Source organism: Caretta caretta, chromosome 5, assembly GCF_965140235.1.
Source record: "Caretta caretta isolate rCarCar2 chromosome 5, rCarCar1.hap1, whole genome shotgun sequence".
Classification (NCBI taxonomy): Eukaryota; Metazoa; Chordata; order Testudines; family Cheloniidae; genus Caretta; species Caretta caretta.
The window spans coordinates 91,907,875-91,925,789 of NC_134210.1; the positions used below are offsets into that span (position 1 = coordinate 91,907,875).

Genomic DNA, 17,915 nt, shown 5'->3' on the forward strand with positions numbered 1-17,915 from the left:
TGTCCTGAATTTCCCATATGATTTCCTTGGGTAATCTCAGTAGAGACGCGCCCTTGGAAAATAATGGGAGTTTTGCCATTGATTTCAAGGGAAGCAGATTTAGTCCCTTTTAAGAATGTATCCAAGACAATGCTGCCATCCTCTGTTCATAGCTGTCTTAATGAGTATGTCATTGGTAGCAGGGAAGAAAAGCTAATTTTGAGAAGTAACTAAATAGAGAAAAACATTCTGTTTTCACTGTAAAATTGTTCAAACACTGCTGATCTAAACCTATTTCACTAAAGAACTAACTTTACATTTAAAAAATGTAACTAATTGGATTTTGCCCTGTGATGTGAAACAAAGTATTTTTGTCCTATTTTTGTTGAATACGGATTGAAATATAAATGTTTCTTTCAGTCTTACTAACAATTCTCGGATTGTGGGTCTGCTGGCACAGCTGGAGAAGATCAATTCAGAATCTTTGTTGGTAGAAGCAGACACTGCCAGATATGTTACATCAAAGATCCTCCATCTGGCTCAGAGTCAAGGTAAATATTTTATTTTACTTAATGTTTTAAACATTGTCCCTGCTCATCTTTCTACGCCTCATCCCAAAACACACTCCTATACATATGACTGCCACATTTCAGCACTGAAGTTCTGTTGGTGTTTTCCCATCTTGTCCTCCAGAAGAATCTGTATTCCTTGTTTATGTGAACAAACAGTGAAAAGTTGTATTTATGACTTGTCTTTATGTATTTGCATATTGAACACAAGATTCTTTCATTAGGATAAGTTTCTCCTATCTCAGTTCTTCATAATCTGACAGTTAGCCATATTATACAGTATTTTTGGTCTCCTAAGAGTACTACCTTGTTCCACGAGTAATTCTATCAAAACAAATGACAGTACTTTTGGATTAAGGTACTATTCTACATGAACAGAGATGGCAGAATCAAGGCTCTTTCTTTGCTGTCTATAATTTCCGTTGTAGCTTCTCCTTACTACTGTATTTAGGCATTCACATTTAAAAAAAATAAATAAATAAAGAGAACCAAGCCACTTGTATTGTTGCTTAAGAACATGCTATATAGAAATGAATTTGGTTTTTGTAATTTACTTAAAAGGGGAAAAAAATAACAAAAAGACAAGTATTTTTTCTGCATCTCTTGGCTGAAGAAGAATGTAACCTTGAAGGTCTTCGGGTAAAAGATTATTTCTGGAACCCTGAAAGCACATCCAGTAACACTCTGGAATAACAAAGAAGGAACCTCATTAATATATAAAACAGCTAACTAATCAACAGAACTTCCCAGTACAGCCAAATCTATCGGAACAGCCTGGCAGACAGAAAGGGAATGGCAAATATCTCGGAGAATGATGTTGAGGTGGCTTTATTTCTCACATGCACTACAAAAGAGGCATCTTAGTTCTTTTCTTTCCTTCCTTCCTTTTTGAGTTCAGATTGCTCTTGCTCAAGTGCTGTATGATCTCCGTTTATTTTGCTTCTGTCTGAGACCAGGGTCATTGGTGTCCACAGCAAAGATCTTTCAGTGTGTGCAGATTTCCTCTCAAACCTGTGACCTTTTCAGAAGAATTGAATTTTTAGTAACTGGAACTTGTTGTCCGTCCTTTTTTAGGAAGACTGAGGAAAATGTGTACTAAATCTGCATTCCTGTTGTCCTTTAGATTGCGTACATCAATGCATCATTATTCCAACCTGCCATTTTTATCGTTCCTTCCCCGGTTCCTCAATACTGCAGGCGAGCAGTCTAGCTAGTGTTTGATGGCTTACCGAAGAACATAAGAGTGCCCATACTAGGTCAGACCAATAGTCTATCTAGCCCAGTATTCTGTCTTCTGACCTTGACCAGTGCCAGCTACTTCCAAAGGAATTAACAGAACAGGGCAATTATCGAATAATCCATCCCTTGCCATGGAGTCCCAGCTTCTGGCAGTCAGAGGCTATGGGGAACCTGTGCCAGTACCTTCTGTGCAGAACCTTCTGCACTCCTCCCAGCTCCCTTACTAGCACAGTCCATCATTCTGTCTCCACCTTCCAGTGGCTTTCTCAGTAACTTATCTGAATGGTCTGGGTCATACTGCTGGCTTGTCTGCTTCAGAAAAAATCCAAATAGCTAGAATCTGCAGAGAGTCCAGCCTGAATTCCTCTCCTCCCATGTCCTCTGTGTGTGTGTGTGTGCGTGCGCGCGCGCACGCACGCGTGCATACCAGGCTGGCCTAGAGTAGGTTGCTGTCTTTATATGACCTGCTAGCAGGTCTTCACAGATCAGTGAAGTAAAGAATAATCTAGTGGATTATGGCAGTGGATCTCACCCTCACCTGTGACTAAACGTTATAATAGAAAAATGTTTTAAGAACTTCCTCCCACATAGTCATAAAGAAAGGGAGGGTCTTTCTTGACCCTACTTTGACCAATTTGTGACCAATTAGTTGAAAATTCCTGACTCTCATCATCAGGAATCACTCATCACCATCCAAAGTGACAACTCTTTACACAATGTGCATGATTGTGTAAAGAGTTGTCACTTTGGATGGGCTATCACCAGCAGGAGAGTGAATTTGTGTGTGGGGGTGGAGGGTGAGAAAACCTGGATTTGTGCTGGAAATGGCCCAACCTGATGATCACTTTAGATAAGCTATTACCAGCAGGACAGTGGGGTGGGAGGAGGTATTGTTTCATATTCTCTGTGTGTATATAAAGTCTGCTGCAGTTTCCACGGTATGCATCCGATGAAGTGAGCTGTAGCTCACGAAAGCTTATGCTCAAATAAATTGGTTAGTCTCTAAGGTGCCACAAGTACTCCTTTTCTTTTTAAGACTTATGGGAGCACATCCCATGGTTGTCTGTACTGCCCTAAGCTAAGCTGTTATGATTCTTTCCCAGTGACTTGAGAAAGCATGTTTGTCCTTCAGGATATGCAGGGGAATTGTGGGAAGGCATTGGAGGACTATTGGCAGCTGAGTGATATAACCTGTGCCCTCATTGTAAGGGAGATAGGGGTGGTTCCCAATCTCAGTGAAAGTGACACTGGGCTCTCTTTTTTACATCGACAGCTAGTCCTGGTTAATGCACACCAGACTTGAGAGGAGACAGAGGGTTTTGTGCATGATATGAGGGAGATTAGGAGCAGCTCCTGAGTAAGGGCCACAGTTAATTCTGCAGTGAATACATATGTTCATTGTATGTAATTTTCACTCCCATAAATACTAGGTACTACTTTTTAATGAAAGTTTATATTCTGGAGAATCTGTGCAACATTTTTGCAAGAGGATGATTCTGCAGCAGTTTAGTCAGTCATATAATCACAGTATAGATACAGTTTAGAGTTATATAGCTATTTCCATACTAACTCTTTTTTCAGTGGCTCATGGCTTTCAAAATTTTAAATTGGAGCTGTTTTTTATAGGTTGGCTTCTCTCTGAAGTGAATGTTTGTTTGGTTTTGGAAATAACTGAATAAAAGCGGTTCAGCTTGTGATGGGGGTGACCTGACCCTTTAAAATCAGTGGTTTCTAGGAGTCAGCCCACTGCCATCATGTGGTGTGGTCATTTAAGATTTTGGCAGGTCTGATATACAAGGACCTAGGAGAAATTGGGCGAGAGGAAATGGTCTCAGGAGTAAGTAGTATTTCAGAGGAAACCCCATTACTGATTCCTTAAAGTCTTGGGACCAGGAGCTTGGCAGCCAGGGCAAGACAAAGCTCCTGTGACTCCTGGAGCATTGGAATGAGTTTTGGGAAGGGGATCAGCACATATGCTGCCACCTCCCTCCTGGCAGGCCAGACATCAGCAGGAGAAGGCTGGCCTGCTGAGCCCTTCAAGGTGGAAGGCTAAGTGGGGAAAAGGTCCAGCTGAAAGTAAAGCTGGCTAGGGTCCTACAGCTGGTCTAAATCACAGCCTGATCTCCAGGGAGAAGAGCTGGGGGGATTCCTGTCTGAAGGAGGTACCTGCCTCCTGTCATTATCTCAGCTCTGAGAGGAGGGCTGGGGGGAGCTCCTGTCCTAGGGAGGGAAACCAGTAGGACCATTTGAAATACGGCCCAATGGCTGCCATAGAGGCCGAGGAGCCACCAGGAGTAGTAGCCTAAAACAACAGGGAACCAGATCTTCTGGAGGAGGTGACCCACCGTGTGTGACTCTGAGGAATGATCTGCACATGACGGATGGTAGGAAACAGGCCAGGGACAAAATCCAGTACTGCACTCATGGGAGGGACACAGGGAGGGCACATGACCTCCCCACGTGACCCTCCTTGTGACTCCTCCCTCCCATCCCGGGGCTCTCCCCGTCCCCCCTTACCTGTCTAAAATTTTACAACTTCATCTGTTAAATAGAGAATAGCGTAGCTGAAGTTGGCGTATCTTAGATCGACTTAGAATCACTTCGTCCTCGCGGCACGGGATCGATCCCCCTGGTGGAATTCCGGAGTTGACGGCAGAGCAATCAGGGATCGATGTATTGTGTCTATGCTAGACGCGATAAATCGATCCCCGATAGATCGATCACTACCCGCCGATCTGGCAGGTAGTGTAGTCGTGGCCTGAGTATTGCTCTCCACCAGGCACTAGGAAAGCAAAGATGCTGCGCCTTCTGGGTTTGATGGAAAAAAGGCATAGAACTGTGTGTGCCATGTGCATCTTGATAGAACTACAGCCCAAATTGTTTTATTGTTTTCCTCAGCATGATATACAGGAGGGGCAATCAAAATCATCCTGGCAGAACATGCGTGATAACTGTGGCTGGACAGATAGAATGTGATTTTGATCAATTGTTTCTGATCTCTTGGGGCCAAATTCTGTTCCCATTGAGATCAAAAGGAGTTTTGCTATTGAGGTCAATGGGAACAGGCTTTGACATTTGGAGAGGAAAGAATAAAACCACTCAAGCAAGGGCTACGTTGCTTACACAACAGGTATCAAAGGCTGCTAACTCATGTGAGAAAGTCAGCAGACATCTGATCTTTGTCCATTGCAAGGGAGAAATCAGCAATCAATGAGGCTAGAACAGTGTCTGTACCATATCCAACTCATAAGCACATCTGCAAAGGATCAAGGGAATATGAAGGCTCCAGATTACCTTAAAGTCGTCAGTCCCTTGGTTAGAATGCTCCCATTAGTTTATGTTCACAGTCGAGAGGCTGGAGCAGGAAAGAAGCAAAATGAATATGTTTCCAGGCCAGGGGCTTTTAGCTTCTGCCAAGTGCCAAGTAAAGGGAATCTGTTCTCACTGTGAAAGATGTTTTGGAGTCACATGGGAAAGTTAGATGTCCATCACCCCCACCCACATTATAGTTAGAACATTCACAAAAAGTCCATTAAGAATAGACAGGAGTTTTCAAGAATGTGAGCTAAGTGTTCCATAATGGGTCATTCAACTTGACTTGTCCCTCCATGTGCTAGCTAAATACCTTGAGGGCATTAACACAGGAGTAAACATGTAGTAAACATAGCTAATATTCATAACTTTAGATACCAAGATGAATATACATGCATAAAATAGTATAGTCATAAGTACCAGCTATTTCACCTACATGACTATTCCCAGAAGAGATTCTGAAAAATCACACCATTTACCTGAGACCCTATGTGCCAGCACCATCCCCCACTGGAGTTTTATCATCTGTTATTTAACAATAGAGATGGAGCCAGTGCTGTGACTCCATTTAGCTTAAAAGGGCAAGGTTAATTTTTAGCTGTTCAGGTGTGACTGCACCTTTAGTCAGTGAGGGTATACTGGCTGGCACACATTCAGGTTAATGGGCTTCAGTGTTCCTTTTCAGTTAACCTTTTAATGTTCATAAACCTGCTGTGTGCTGAGGTGGTCTAAAGCATAACACAGGTTTTTAGGTTTGCAAATCTGTGAACCTCTGCCTCTTTGAGATTTTTATATATTTTTTTCTGGTCAAAGAAGAATGGAATCAATTGTTTAGACTGAAGGTTGGGGAATGAAACTACTTATATTTTGTGTTGCCCTTTATAATAAAATGGGATTGTCTAAAACTTTTGTTGAATGTAAGGATTACATAGCTCACTTGTGGATTTGTCTATTAAATAAGTGTTTATTCATAGAAATCTATTCTGTTACAGAAAGCATAATGACATGTAATTTCTGGTTTAGATGTGGCCAGCTAGTGTAGTATGATCCTGATCTTTTATTAGTTTTATTATATTAGCTACTTTCTTGGCAGAGCATTTGTTTTCATTAATTGGTTTTCAGCACTTTTGAGGCTAAAATGTCCTTTGTTCAACTGATCATAGGGCATGAAGCATCTCTTCTCATACATCTGCATTTATTCTAGCACACTCAGGGTATTGGTGGGGAAGTATGAAAAAAGCAGCCAATTTTAGAAGCAGGCAGAAACTGTTTTGGGTGTGAATGATTGCACTTAAAATGACATGGATAGTGATTCTGATTATTTCTCTATAGTGTCAGTAAATACAAGCTTAAGAACGTTGCCTGTTTTTCTTCATCTTGCTCTGATGTTGCAGTTGAAAGTGAGGTTTCAAGGTTTGGCTTCTTGATTACTTGATTTGCCTCACCTAACGTGAAAAAGTCAAACCAAAATGAACTGGTACATAACCAAAGAAAAGCTCGATTTGCCTTCCATGGCTCTGTGCTCACAAGAAAGTAGATGTGCAAAAACAGTATAATAAACTCTCATGAGCTGTTTTATGCAGTCTGGTGCCCATCCACAAGCAAACCAGAAATAAACTTTATTGGGATTATATATTGATTTGTTTTGGCAGTTACATGAATCAGGTAACCTGAATCAGGCGATAAGGGAATCAGATCCTGAAAATGCTCATATTGAAGTACTATTTGCAAGTCTTAGGACAGCAATAATTGCAGAAAATGTGTGATGGGTGAGGTAAGATAAATAAAATACTTTACCCTTTTAATAAGTTGGAGAGGGAATCATAGGCTGTGGACTTTCAGTGTCTAGCTCCATAAATTGATATTGTTCATGTACAGAACTACAGCTACTTATTTCACCCCCTTTTCTTTTTCAAATGTTGGCATTACTGTGTTGTAGCACAGTAAACAAGATAGTATCTGATAATATGTTAACCTCCGACTCCTGCACCTAAAAATCCATCGTCCTTCCTCTTTCCTTGCCTGGAATAAGGCTGCTGTATAAAAACAGCAGGAAATTGTTCTGGAAATCTCAAAAGCTGACTTTCTCATGAAATTTCCAGAAATTCCTGTTACTCTTACATGAGTCAGAAATATTGCACAAGATACCTTTCTTTGCAGTATTTTGCCCAAAACTGTGGTGTGTGGAGATATACGTACACTAAAAGAAAAATGTTAACCAAAATCAAAAATAAATTCAAAAGTAGTTCAAATTTTCTTTAAAAATTAGGCAAAGGTATGAATTCATTCCTACTGTATCTAAATCAGTTGGTTCACCCTAATTTTCATATGCTTTTGTACCCTAAGTGACTTTTGTGTGTGTGTAGGTTTTTTTTCCCATAGGTTAGATTTTTCTGAATGTGGTATCCATTTCTTATGTTCAGAAATTGCTCAACTAATTTTATAATATCCTTTGAGGGGAAAAAATAATCTCTTGGACTTTCAGAAAAAACCAGGAAGGAAATGACTGCCAAAGGTTCCCCAGCAATAGAAGTTATCCTCTCAACATTAGAGGTAAAGCATCTTATTCATGTACGTGTGTATGTCTAAGTGGTATACTTCGTAAATATCAGACTTCCGATTTTTCAATATTTAATTTTCTTGGCCTTTCCTGCTACGAGGTACTTGTCCATGGTCTTGATCATTACATGATATCTAAGGCCTTGATTCAGCAAGTTTCTTAAGAACATTCAAAGGAGCTACACTTGTACTTTAAAGTTAGGCTATGTTTAGGTGCCTTGCTAAATCAAGGTCTAAAAATACGTAAGTCAAGTGGTTTGAGTTGCAGTAGGAACTCTGAGAAGTGTCAATCGTTAATCAATTCTGATGTTAGAATTTTAACCAGAAATATACAAGTTTCTTAAAATATGAAAAAATAACCTGAAGTATTTACCAAAGAAAATATCTTTTACAAGTAAAATTCAAGGCAAAATACAACTGCTTGTTTTGGAAATGTCTGTGGATCTCAAAAGTTGGAGAATTTGGGCACATATATATCTACAGCTGGTTTATTTGGGTATAAATAAACTGTGAAGCTTGGAAGGAAAGGCACGTGTGGCTGTGGAAAATAAATGTAATAAGGTACTCCCATTTATAAGTCTTGAAACAAAACCTATTACTGTTACAAATTAAGCAAGGATACATCTGTGTCCAGTATGCCGCATTTGTTACCAAAACTAAAAGAATATTATTTAATTTCAGAATACAAGAGATCTTCAGACTACTCTAAATATATTAAATATCCTCATTGAATTGGTGTCAGTTGGTAAGTTTTTTAATCAAGTGGCAATTTTTGTGTACTTTGTGCAAATTGTTATATTTTTTCAAAAATGTTTGAAAAATTAAAATAGCTGATTTACATAATTTTATTTTCTGGGATTAAAAGAATGATCAAAAGTCTAGTTTATGCATGTCTATAAAAGTTGAACATTGCCAATGCTGCTTGGTGTATTGCAAATGGATATGAATAAAAGACTAAATAGCTAGGTATCTTAATTTTTTTTAATACTTCTGATATTTCTATTTTTAATTTCAAGGTGGTGGTCGGAAAGCAAGTGCCTTAGTTTCTAAAGGAGGGACGCAGATCTTGTTGCAGTTACTTTTGAGTGCCAGCAAAGATTCCCCACCAAATGAGGAGTTAATGGTGCAGCTTCATTTTCTTCTTGCAAAAATTGGTCCAAAAGGTATTCCTAATTATAACGGTTAATACTTTGTCCATGTGTAATAGTCTTCAAGTGATGATCTCATTGAACTTTTAAAAGATTGTTTCATCACAGATACTAGGTAACTCTATCTGCTCTATTCTACATTATAACAGTTTTTATGGTGTGCTTATCACTGTAGTGGTTGCTTAATGTACTACTGGAAGACTCTTCAAATGACTACACACCTGTCACATCTTGTCCATTTACAGTTGGATAAACAAAGACAGGGAATTCAAGAATAAATTTTTGGAAGTGTTGAGTAATTTAGGGTACCTCAAATTTGGAGTGCCCAACTTGATATTTAGGGCCTGGTTTTAGGAGCCTGATTTTGGAGGTGTTGAACCTTTCAAGACAGGCACCAGTGTACTCAGCATTAGTGGATGAAGGCATGCCTTCATCCAAGAATGGAAGAAGGAAACAAAGGGAAAGGTGAAATGGAGTTCATTATGCAGAGGAGAGGGGTAGAGATGTAGAAATAGCATATCTTTTGTCGCTTTTGAATTAAACTTATTTAGTTACAAAAGTAGAATAATTTAGCTTCAAAATCAAATTCAGTGATTTTCTTTGTTTTTGGTTTTGTTCTATTTGTTACAGATAAAAAATTTGGAGTAAAAGCTAGAATCAGCGGCACTCTAAACATATCTCTGAATTTGGTGAAACAGAATTTGCAGAACCACAGGTTAATACTGCCATGTCTTCAAGTACTAAGAGTATACTCAGCCAACTGTAAGTATTGCAAAACATTCTTTTCTCTTTTCTATACAATGGTGGGTAAAGTACTTGACAATGTTTAAAATGGAGAATTTAATTTTTTGTTTAATCTTACATGATTATAGTGACTGTTCTTTTCTGAAGACTTTTTACTACTTTTAAGTGGTGTCCCTTAAGTATGCCTCTCGAGCCCTTGATCGGAGATATGCAGCTAGCAGTGTCCGTTCGGCCCCTGCACATGCCTGTGCCGCCTCATGCCGGATACTGAGACTGTATAGGGGGTGCAGGTGAACAGCCATTAGTTCCTGTTCACCCGCCTCAGCCTGAGATGGAGCCTTAGTGTGGTAGCCTTAAGCTTGCCTTGGCTTTTCTAATATTTCATTAGTGATTAAGATAGTTTTTATAGTTAGATAAGTAGTGAAAGGATTGTTTGACTCCTCTTTCTCCGGGAGAGACTTAGTATTTTCCTGGCAGGGCATGCCTGTCTTGTCAGGTTTCAAATGTTGCCTCTCCTAATGAGAGGCTATAGCTTTGAGCGACCACCATTCTGTGTGTCCATTGCTTGGGAGAGTCCCACTTCTGCCTGTTTCTTGCATCCAGGGCAAGGACAAACAGGGGCATTAAATTCAGACTGCTAATGATCAAACACACTCTTCAGCCAGTTACTGAGTCCCGTTCGGAGGCCACCTCTCTTCCCCCCTCAGGCAGATCCAGCACAGGCTTCCTCTGTGAAAGGGAAGACTCTGATATAGCTTCAGGGAAGGCTCACCTTAAGGAGCCAACTCTGAAGAAATCCCAGGTTCTCGGCGAGATCTAGCGTCGCTGAAGCGTTGACCTCTCAGCTTGCTACTGTTGAGGTGAAGGACTCCTCTTCCGGCACTGGTGGGGCTGCAAAGTCCTGGAGCACAAAGGAGAGACACAGCTCTGATTGGGCCTCAATACCTTCTGCCAGCGCGGCAGGCAAGCATAGACCCTGGGGACTGGTACAGTTCAGTCCAGCTGTTGGTACCCAAGCATGCAGCACCCTCTGCACTGAGCAAGCAAGAGCACCAGATGCCATCAGTGTCTACTTCAGTATGTCCACCATTTGTGGTACTGTTGGCTTTGCCGACTGTCGCATAGGCCACTGCATCAGTGCCAGTCCCTTAGTTGGTACTGTGAAGGGTTGGGTCCCTCAAGACTGTTACTAGATATGCTGGGATACCACTGAGAACAAACCCCCCTGCCAGAGAAGGCTTCCTTCCATTCCCGTCTTGCTGAGCTAGACGCACCAGTCGGCTACAGCACAGACCAAGAGATTGGGCCACACACCCCTGCAGTTCATAGAAACTAAGATTCACTTAGCCCAGGGGCTTCTCAGTTAACACAGCGTTTCCCAGGACCCAGTATTCTGTCTTTCTGGGAGCCTAAACCCCAAATGAATCCATTTTACTCTGTATAAAGCTTATATAGGGTAAACTCATAAATTGTCCACTCTCTATAACGCTGATAGAGAGATATGCACAGCTGTTTGCTCCCCCAAGTATTAATTACTTACTCTCGGTAAATTAATAAGCAAGTGATTTTATTAAGTATAAAAAGTAGGATTTAAGTGATTTCAAGTAATAGAACAAAGTAAGTGCCCAATCAAAGCAGTTTGCCTGAAAGGGGATTGTGTAGGAATCTGCCTGATGAGCCAAAGGTGATTCTGGATGTAAGTAAAATTCAGGAGTTGGTAGTGGCTCAGCAGAGGAATGCTTCTGTGGAGCAAGATAAAGATGAACTGGTGCTTAAAAAGATTCCTGAAAGAAAAAAATTTCAGGCTAGTCTTTGCAACCAGTTTGCTGCAACTGAAGGGTGTGGAAGTGATTTGATTAAGGAAGTTTGAGTTCCTAACAGACAGAAATTTTCTGTTGTGAATTGATCCACTGACTTTCCTTTTGAAGATCCAGTATGTATCACTTTGAGAAGGTCTCGGATGGAATGAAAATTGTTAAGAAAGTTAAACAGCCCTATAACCAAGTGGTTGTGCTTGACCTGTTTGTTGGGAAAACAATGTTGTTGGGACAGAAATGTCTCCATGTAGATTCTGTGAGTGAATGGTCTGTGACTCAGGTGCAGAGTGAAGACTCGGTAGCGGAGTCAGCAGACCAGGACAGCGGTGCAGTTAATATCTTAAAAATACAGGGGAGGGCAGGTATACTCATCTCTAAACACTTTAGATATGACTTGTAGTCTCTCAGTGGACTTAATGTGTGATTCCATGTGGAAGCAGAGGTTGGTAATGGAAGGAAACCAGAGGTTGGTAAAGGAAGGACAACAGAACTTTGAGTCTAACTTGCTAGTGAAAATGGATGGTATCTCTTTAAGACAAAGTCCAGCCTCGAAATTGGTAACAGTTAATGATTTAAAAACTAGTAAACAAGCTAGTGTCTGTGTTGATGCACATTACCTGGCTGACCGAGAGGGGGGGGAGGGGGAGACGGAGACGACTTGCGAATAGCTGTTAGCAAAGAGATCATACCCGATCAGCCAGTGAATTCTGTTAAGCAAGAGAAATCAGGGTTTAATCCTACAGGACAAGGAGGAAAAAGAAAACTTCCTTTTGGAAAGGGAAGCCACAGGGTAACCGTAAAATGCCAAAACACCAATGGTATTGAGTCAAAGGTGTGAAATGACAAACGTGATTGTAGATGGACACTTGCAATTAATTTGTTTATTGCTAATGGTAATTTTTGTAACTCACGTGTTGCTAATAGCAAGAATTGCAAAAATATACAAAGTGCCTAATCTTTTGGAAAATCTCCTGAACACGTTAAGAGTAATGCATAAGAACACATTTTGTTAAAAGACCTTGTGATAGGTATCACGGGAGTTCAGATATACTATACAGATATATTTCAGAGTAACAGCCGTGCTAGTCTGTATTCGCAAAAAGAAAAGGAGTACTTGTGGCACCTTAGAGACTAACAAATTTATTAGAGCATAAGCTTTCGTGAGCTACAGCTCACTTCATCGGATGCATAGAATGGAACATATAGTAAGACAGATACATCTCACACACACACACACACAAGTTGGAAGTTACCATACAAACTGTGAGAGGCAAATTAGTTAAGATGAGCTACCATCATCAGGAGAAAAAAATCTTTTGTAGAGATAATCAAGATGGCCCATTTAGACAGTTGACAAGAAGGTGTCAGGATACTTAAGGAAATAGATTCAATATGTGTAATGACCCAGGCACTCCCAGTCTCTATTCAAACCCAAGTTAATGGTATCTAGTTTGCACAGTAATTCAAGCTCAGCAGTTTCTCATTGGAGTCTGTTTCTGAAGCTTTTCTGTTGCAAAATTGCCACCATTTAAATCTTTTACTGAGTGGCCACAGAGGTTGAAGTGTTCTCCTACCGGTTTTTGAATGTTAGGGTTCCTGATGTCAGACTTGTGTCCATTTATTCTTTTGCGTGGAGACTGTCCAGTTTGGACAATGTCCATGGCAGAGGGGCATTGCTGGCACATGCTGGCATATATCACATTGACAGATGTACAGGTGAATGAGCCCCTGATGGCATGGCTAATGTGATCATGCAAGGCATTGAATTTAGCCGTATGGAATGGAAATCCATCAACTTCATGAAAAAACTTGTATAGATACAGACAGACATCATCTTCCTCAATGGCAACTGAGGTCTTGTTTTGCAGGGCATCTTTTGGAGCCAATATGGTTCCATGAAGCCATGACTCTTCTCATATGACAGAGCTTTATAGTGATCTTCCTTTTTTGCTGTAGAGTACTTTAAATAAGATAAGTTAGTAGAGGATAACTGTTCACCTTAGTTGAGAGGCAGAATGATTGGGTGGGTAGGGAACTGGACTGGGGCTCTGACCCAGATTCTTGTTGACTCTGCCCCGCTGCATGACCTTGGGCAAGTCATTTAATCTCTCAACCACTGGTCTGTCTTATTTTTTAGATTGGAAGCTCTTTGGGGCAGGTATCTTTCCTTACTATGTGTTTAGTACAATGTCTGGCACAATGGGCCCCTATCCTTGGTTGGGGCCTCTAGATGCTACTTTAATACTACTGCTAAGCATAATTATTATACAGTACCTATAAGTCAATACACGATCTTGAATTAATATGTATGTGTTGCCACTAAAGCTGGCTCTTTCCACTCAAACGCCTCTTGATACCCAATTAGGGACAACTTTTTTTAAGCAAGCCAAGATTTGTGCATTTTTTTTTTTTTCAATGACCACCACATTTCAGATTTCCTAAGTAGCCATCCTGTGTACATCCAGAGCCAGGCCCTTCCCCCACTCTTTTTTTTTTTTTTTTTTAAATATACCCCCTTACATCTTAGATTATGGTCTCCCATTACAAGCTCTCATAGGAAGACATAGACATATTTGTACAATGCCTAGCACAGTGAGATCCCAATTGTGATTGGAGTCTCTAGATGGTACTGCAATAGAAATAATACTGCTGGCACTGACTTCAGACAGCAAATGGCATACCTTTTGATCCTGATGCTGAAGGACACCCTCTAGTCATCGGAGCTTGATACATTTTCTTATGTTAATTTTAGAAACTATCCTCTTAACAAAATATACACTCTAAGGGAGAAAAACTTCCTTGCTGTACATTTTAATAAAGGAGGGAGAAACAGTGTACACTGTAAATAATGATTTCCATTAGTTCTTATTGACCTGAAATAGAAACCAGCAGACACTTCAGTGTGCATGTGCAACAGCAGGGGTTTCTGCCAACACTAATGTATATTCCCTTCTGTGAGATCCACAGTCCTGCACCTTCCTGCAATGATTCTGCTGCCTCTTTGAAGTGAATGGCATATTAGCAAGTGCCTGCTTTTCTGAAATAATAGGCTGTGCAGTGCTTGATACCAGACTTCCTACTGAGCCCATTCAGACACTGAACCAGTGCATATTATTTATTTAGATAATAGTGTATGTTATCTAAATTCAACTTGTAAATGCCCTCTGCTTGATTTTGATTTCAGCAAATCAAAATTTTCAAGATTATTCTAATCTTCATAGTACGTTATTTCACAAAATTTATTTTAATTTGTACTCCTTTCAGCTGTAAATGCAGTATCCTTGGGGAAAAATGGAGTTGTGGAACTGATGTTCAAGATCATTGGCCCTTTTAGTAAAAAGAATACTGGCCTTATGAAGTGAGTAAAAGTTTTTAACATACTATATTCAAAAATTTAAGGTGCTTTTAAAACTTCCTTTTTGATGAAAATATTTTTTAAAATAAAATCTTTCCTAGTATTTGACAGTTAAATGATAAGGGAAGAACACCCCTTTCCACCCACAACAAACCCAAGATTCTATTAAGGCCTGTCCAGAGCAATGTAGCAAAATCTTAAAATTTGTGGCTATGGTGGTAGTTGCCTTTTACTTTTGCACACCTCCCTCATACATCAGTCACCTGTTTAAAAAAAAAAAAAAAAAAAAAAAATTTGTATGGCTTTACCACATTGTAGATTAAATTTACTAGTTTGTTGTTTCTCTCTTTATGTTGACAGGGTTGCTTTAGACACACTTGCTGCATTGCTAAAATCAAGTAAGTGTTTGACTACTAGAAACTATTTTTACTAAAATAAAAAAACTAGATTAAAATAATATTAAGAGTCTGGCTGAAAAAAAGAGAAGCCAGGAAATGTAGAATTTAAGTTGAGATTCATCTTTAGTATGTTCTGTTCATTATTGCCACATGTATAATACACAGTAACTCCTTATCCAGTTACGCAGCACAGAGACTACCTGACTTAGGTAGAGACTGACTTGGATCCTGAGAAGTGGAAGAAGCTTTTTTCCAAATACTCAACCATGCCCCTCAACAGTAGAGTTGTGACCATCTCCTCCCAGCCCTGACTGCCGTGTGTGTCAGTGAGGATGCTGGGGGATGGCACCAAATGTAGTCTCCGTCATAGTCAGGCTGTCACTAAATAGGTCTTGGGGTCTGGAGTATGTGTCCTTTAGGTGATAGCTCTAACGTGCAGCTATGGGGAAGTGACAGGACCCATCCTTCTCCAGTGGCAACTAAGCATGAGAGGAGAGTGATAACGACAAATTCTACCCCCACTGACTCTTCAAGTATGTTAAGGGCAGTGGTGCAAGTGGAATCCATTTCTTACCGGTACCAGGGGGACCCACGGGGGCGAGGGTATGTGATGTTCTCACTTGACTCCTCCCCAGCCCAGGGCCCCCACGCTCTCCCCGTTCTCTTCCCCATGATCCACCCCCCCCTTACCTGGAGAGGGGAGGCTCTGTCCTCCTGCTGCGCCTTCGGAACCACAGTGGCGAAAGGAATAGAATGTGGGGCCACTGGGCGGCCCCATACCCGCATCTCCTCCGACACGGCTGTACCGGTATCGCCCCCAGCCCTTCCACACAGGGTCTCCTCTGTCTGTACAGCAGCAGCCCTGCCGGAGGACAAGGCTGACCACAGGACTCTCCCAGAAACTGCAGTGTGGAAAGGAGCAGAATGTAGGGCCGCTGGGTGGCCCCACGCCCGCAGCTCCTCCAGCACAGCTGTACTACCCCCAGCCCTGTCCTCTGGTGGGGCTGCTCTACAGATGAAGGAGACCCTGCATGGAAGGCACAGTACAGCTGTATCGGAGGAGCTGCGGGCATGGGGCTGCTCAGCGGTCCCACCTTCTGCTGCTCCTCTTTCCATATCGGTATGCCATATCAGCTGTAAGTATCTTCCTTGTACAGTGTACCTGACCATGCTGCCCTACTTGCACTGCTGGTTAAGGGTCATGATCCTCTTCCCTCACAAGAACCGTGTGCAAGCGATCGTCGTCGTAGAACTTCAGTAGATTGGGTAGACATTGAGAGGTGATCAAGGCGTATGTAGAACACCTTCAGGGGTTTGACTGGAAGCTCATTTGGATAAGGTCTCTGCTCCATTTTGTGCTCAGCTAGCTCGCCTCACATTTGATCAGCCATCTGCCTCTGGCTCTCAGGACTGTAGTAGTAAGTAGTTTTTAGGCTTCATCCCTAAGAGAATGCCAATGGAAGGAAATGTTAGCTCAGAATAATGTTGGTCTGCTCCTGTGTAAATGCAAAGTCAAAGCTGAGATGTGTATTTTCAGAACAGGGGACCTTAAATGATGATGTGTGTAGGAAAGATAGGAAGTATGGTAAGAGACTTGATGGACAGGAAGTATGGCTTAAATAAAAAGTGGGAAACTAGGTTAAATTACGAAAGATGAATATAAAGAAACACAAGCATGTAAGGACAAAATTAGACAAGCTAAGGCACAAAAAGATTTAACTAGCTAGGGACATAAAAGGTAACAAGAAAACATTTTAACAAATACATTAGAAGGCTAAAATAGGGAAGGAGCAAATTAAGAATTACTTTGACAAGTTAGATGTCTTTAAGCTGGCAGGACCTGACAAAATACATCCTAGAATACTCAAGGAGCTGGCTGAAGAACTGTCTGAGCCATTAGTGATTTATCTTTGAGAACTGTTGGAGGATAGGAGAAGTCCCAGAATATTGGAAAAGAGCAAATATAGTACCGATCTATAAAAAAGGGAGAATAAGGGCAACCCAGAAAATTATAGACCAGTCAACTTACCTTTGGTACCCAGAAAGATAATGGAGCAAATCCATTGTAAGCATCTAGAAGATTAAGGTCATACATAACAGTCAACATGGATTTGTCCAGAACAAATCATGTCAAACCAACCTAATATCCTTCTTGTGGATGGGGGGGGGGGGAGCAGATGTGATATATCTCAACTTTAGTAAGCCTTTTAATATTGTAACACATTACCTTCTTATAAGGAAATTAGGGAAATATGGGCTAGATGTACTTGCTATAAGGTGGATGCATTACTTCTCTCTAGGAAAGGTTTTCCAGCCAGTTATCAATGCTTCACAGTCAAGCTGGAAGGGCATATCAAGAGGGGGCCTGCAGGGATCCGTCTTGAGTCTTGTTCAATTTAATATCTTCATAAATAATTTTGGATAGTGGCATAGAGCACGTTTAAACTTTGTGGGTTGGGGAAGGTGGGGGTTACAAGCGCCTTGGAGGACAGGAGTAGAATTCAGAATGATCTGGACAAACCAGAGAAATTATCTGAAATAAATAGGATGAAATTCAGTCAGGACAGATGCAAAGTACTACACTTAAGAAGGAATAATCAATTGTACAAATACAAAATGAGAAATGACTGTCTAAGGAGGAGTATTGCAGAAAAGGAACTGAAGGTTATGGTGGATCACAAACTAAATGTGAGTCAGCAATGTAATACTGCTGCAAAAAAGTGAACATCATTCTGGGTTGTATTAGGAGGAATGCTGTAAGCAAGACACTAGAAGTAATTCTTCCGCTATACTCA

At 40.8% G+C, this 17,915-nt stretch overlaps 1 protein-coding gene across 5 annotated transcripts in view; it reads left to right on the forward strand.

The window, feature by feature from the left end:
* Nucleotides 1-17,915, forward strand: part of AGTPBP1 (ATP/GTP binding carboxypeptidase 1) — a 143,071-nt gene that overhangs the window by 36,622 nt on the left and 88,534 nt on the right. For all 5 annotated transcript variants that reach the window (XM_048849808.2, XM_048849810.2, XM_048849805.2 and 2 more), the window contains exons 3-9: nt 400-530; nt 7,585-7,652; nt 8,340-8,403; nt 8,675-8,821; nt 9,437-9,568; nt 14,632-14,725; nt 15,083-15,120. In XM_048849808.2, the coding sequence (XP_048705765.2) occupies nt 400-530; nt 7,585-7,652; nt 8,340-8,403; nt 8,675-8,821; nt 9,437-9,568; nt 14,632-14,725; nt 15,083-15,120 (674 nt within the window). The remainder of the gene's footprint in view (nt 1-399; nt 531-7,584; nt 7,653-8,339; nt 8,404-8,674; nt 8,822-9,436; nt 9,569-14,631; nt 14,726-15,082; nt 15,121-17,915) is intronic.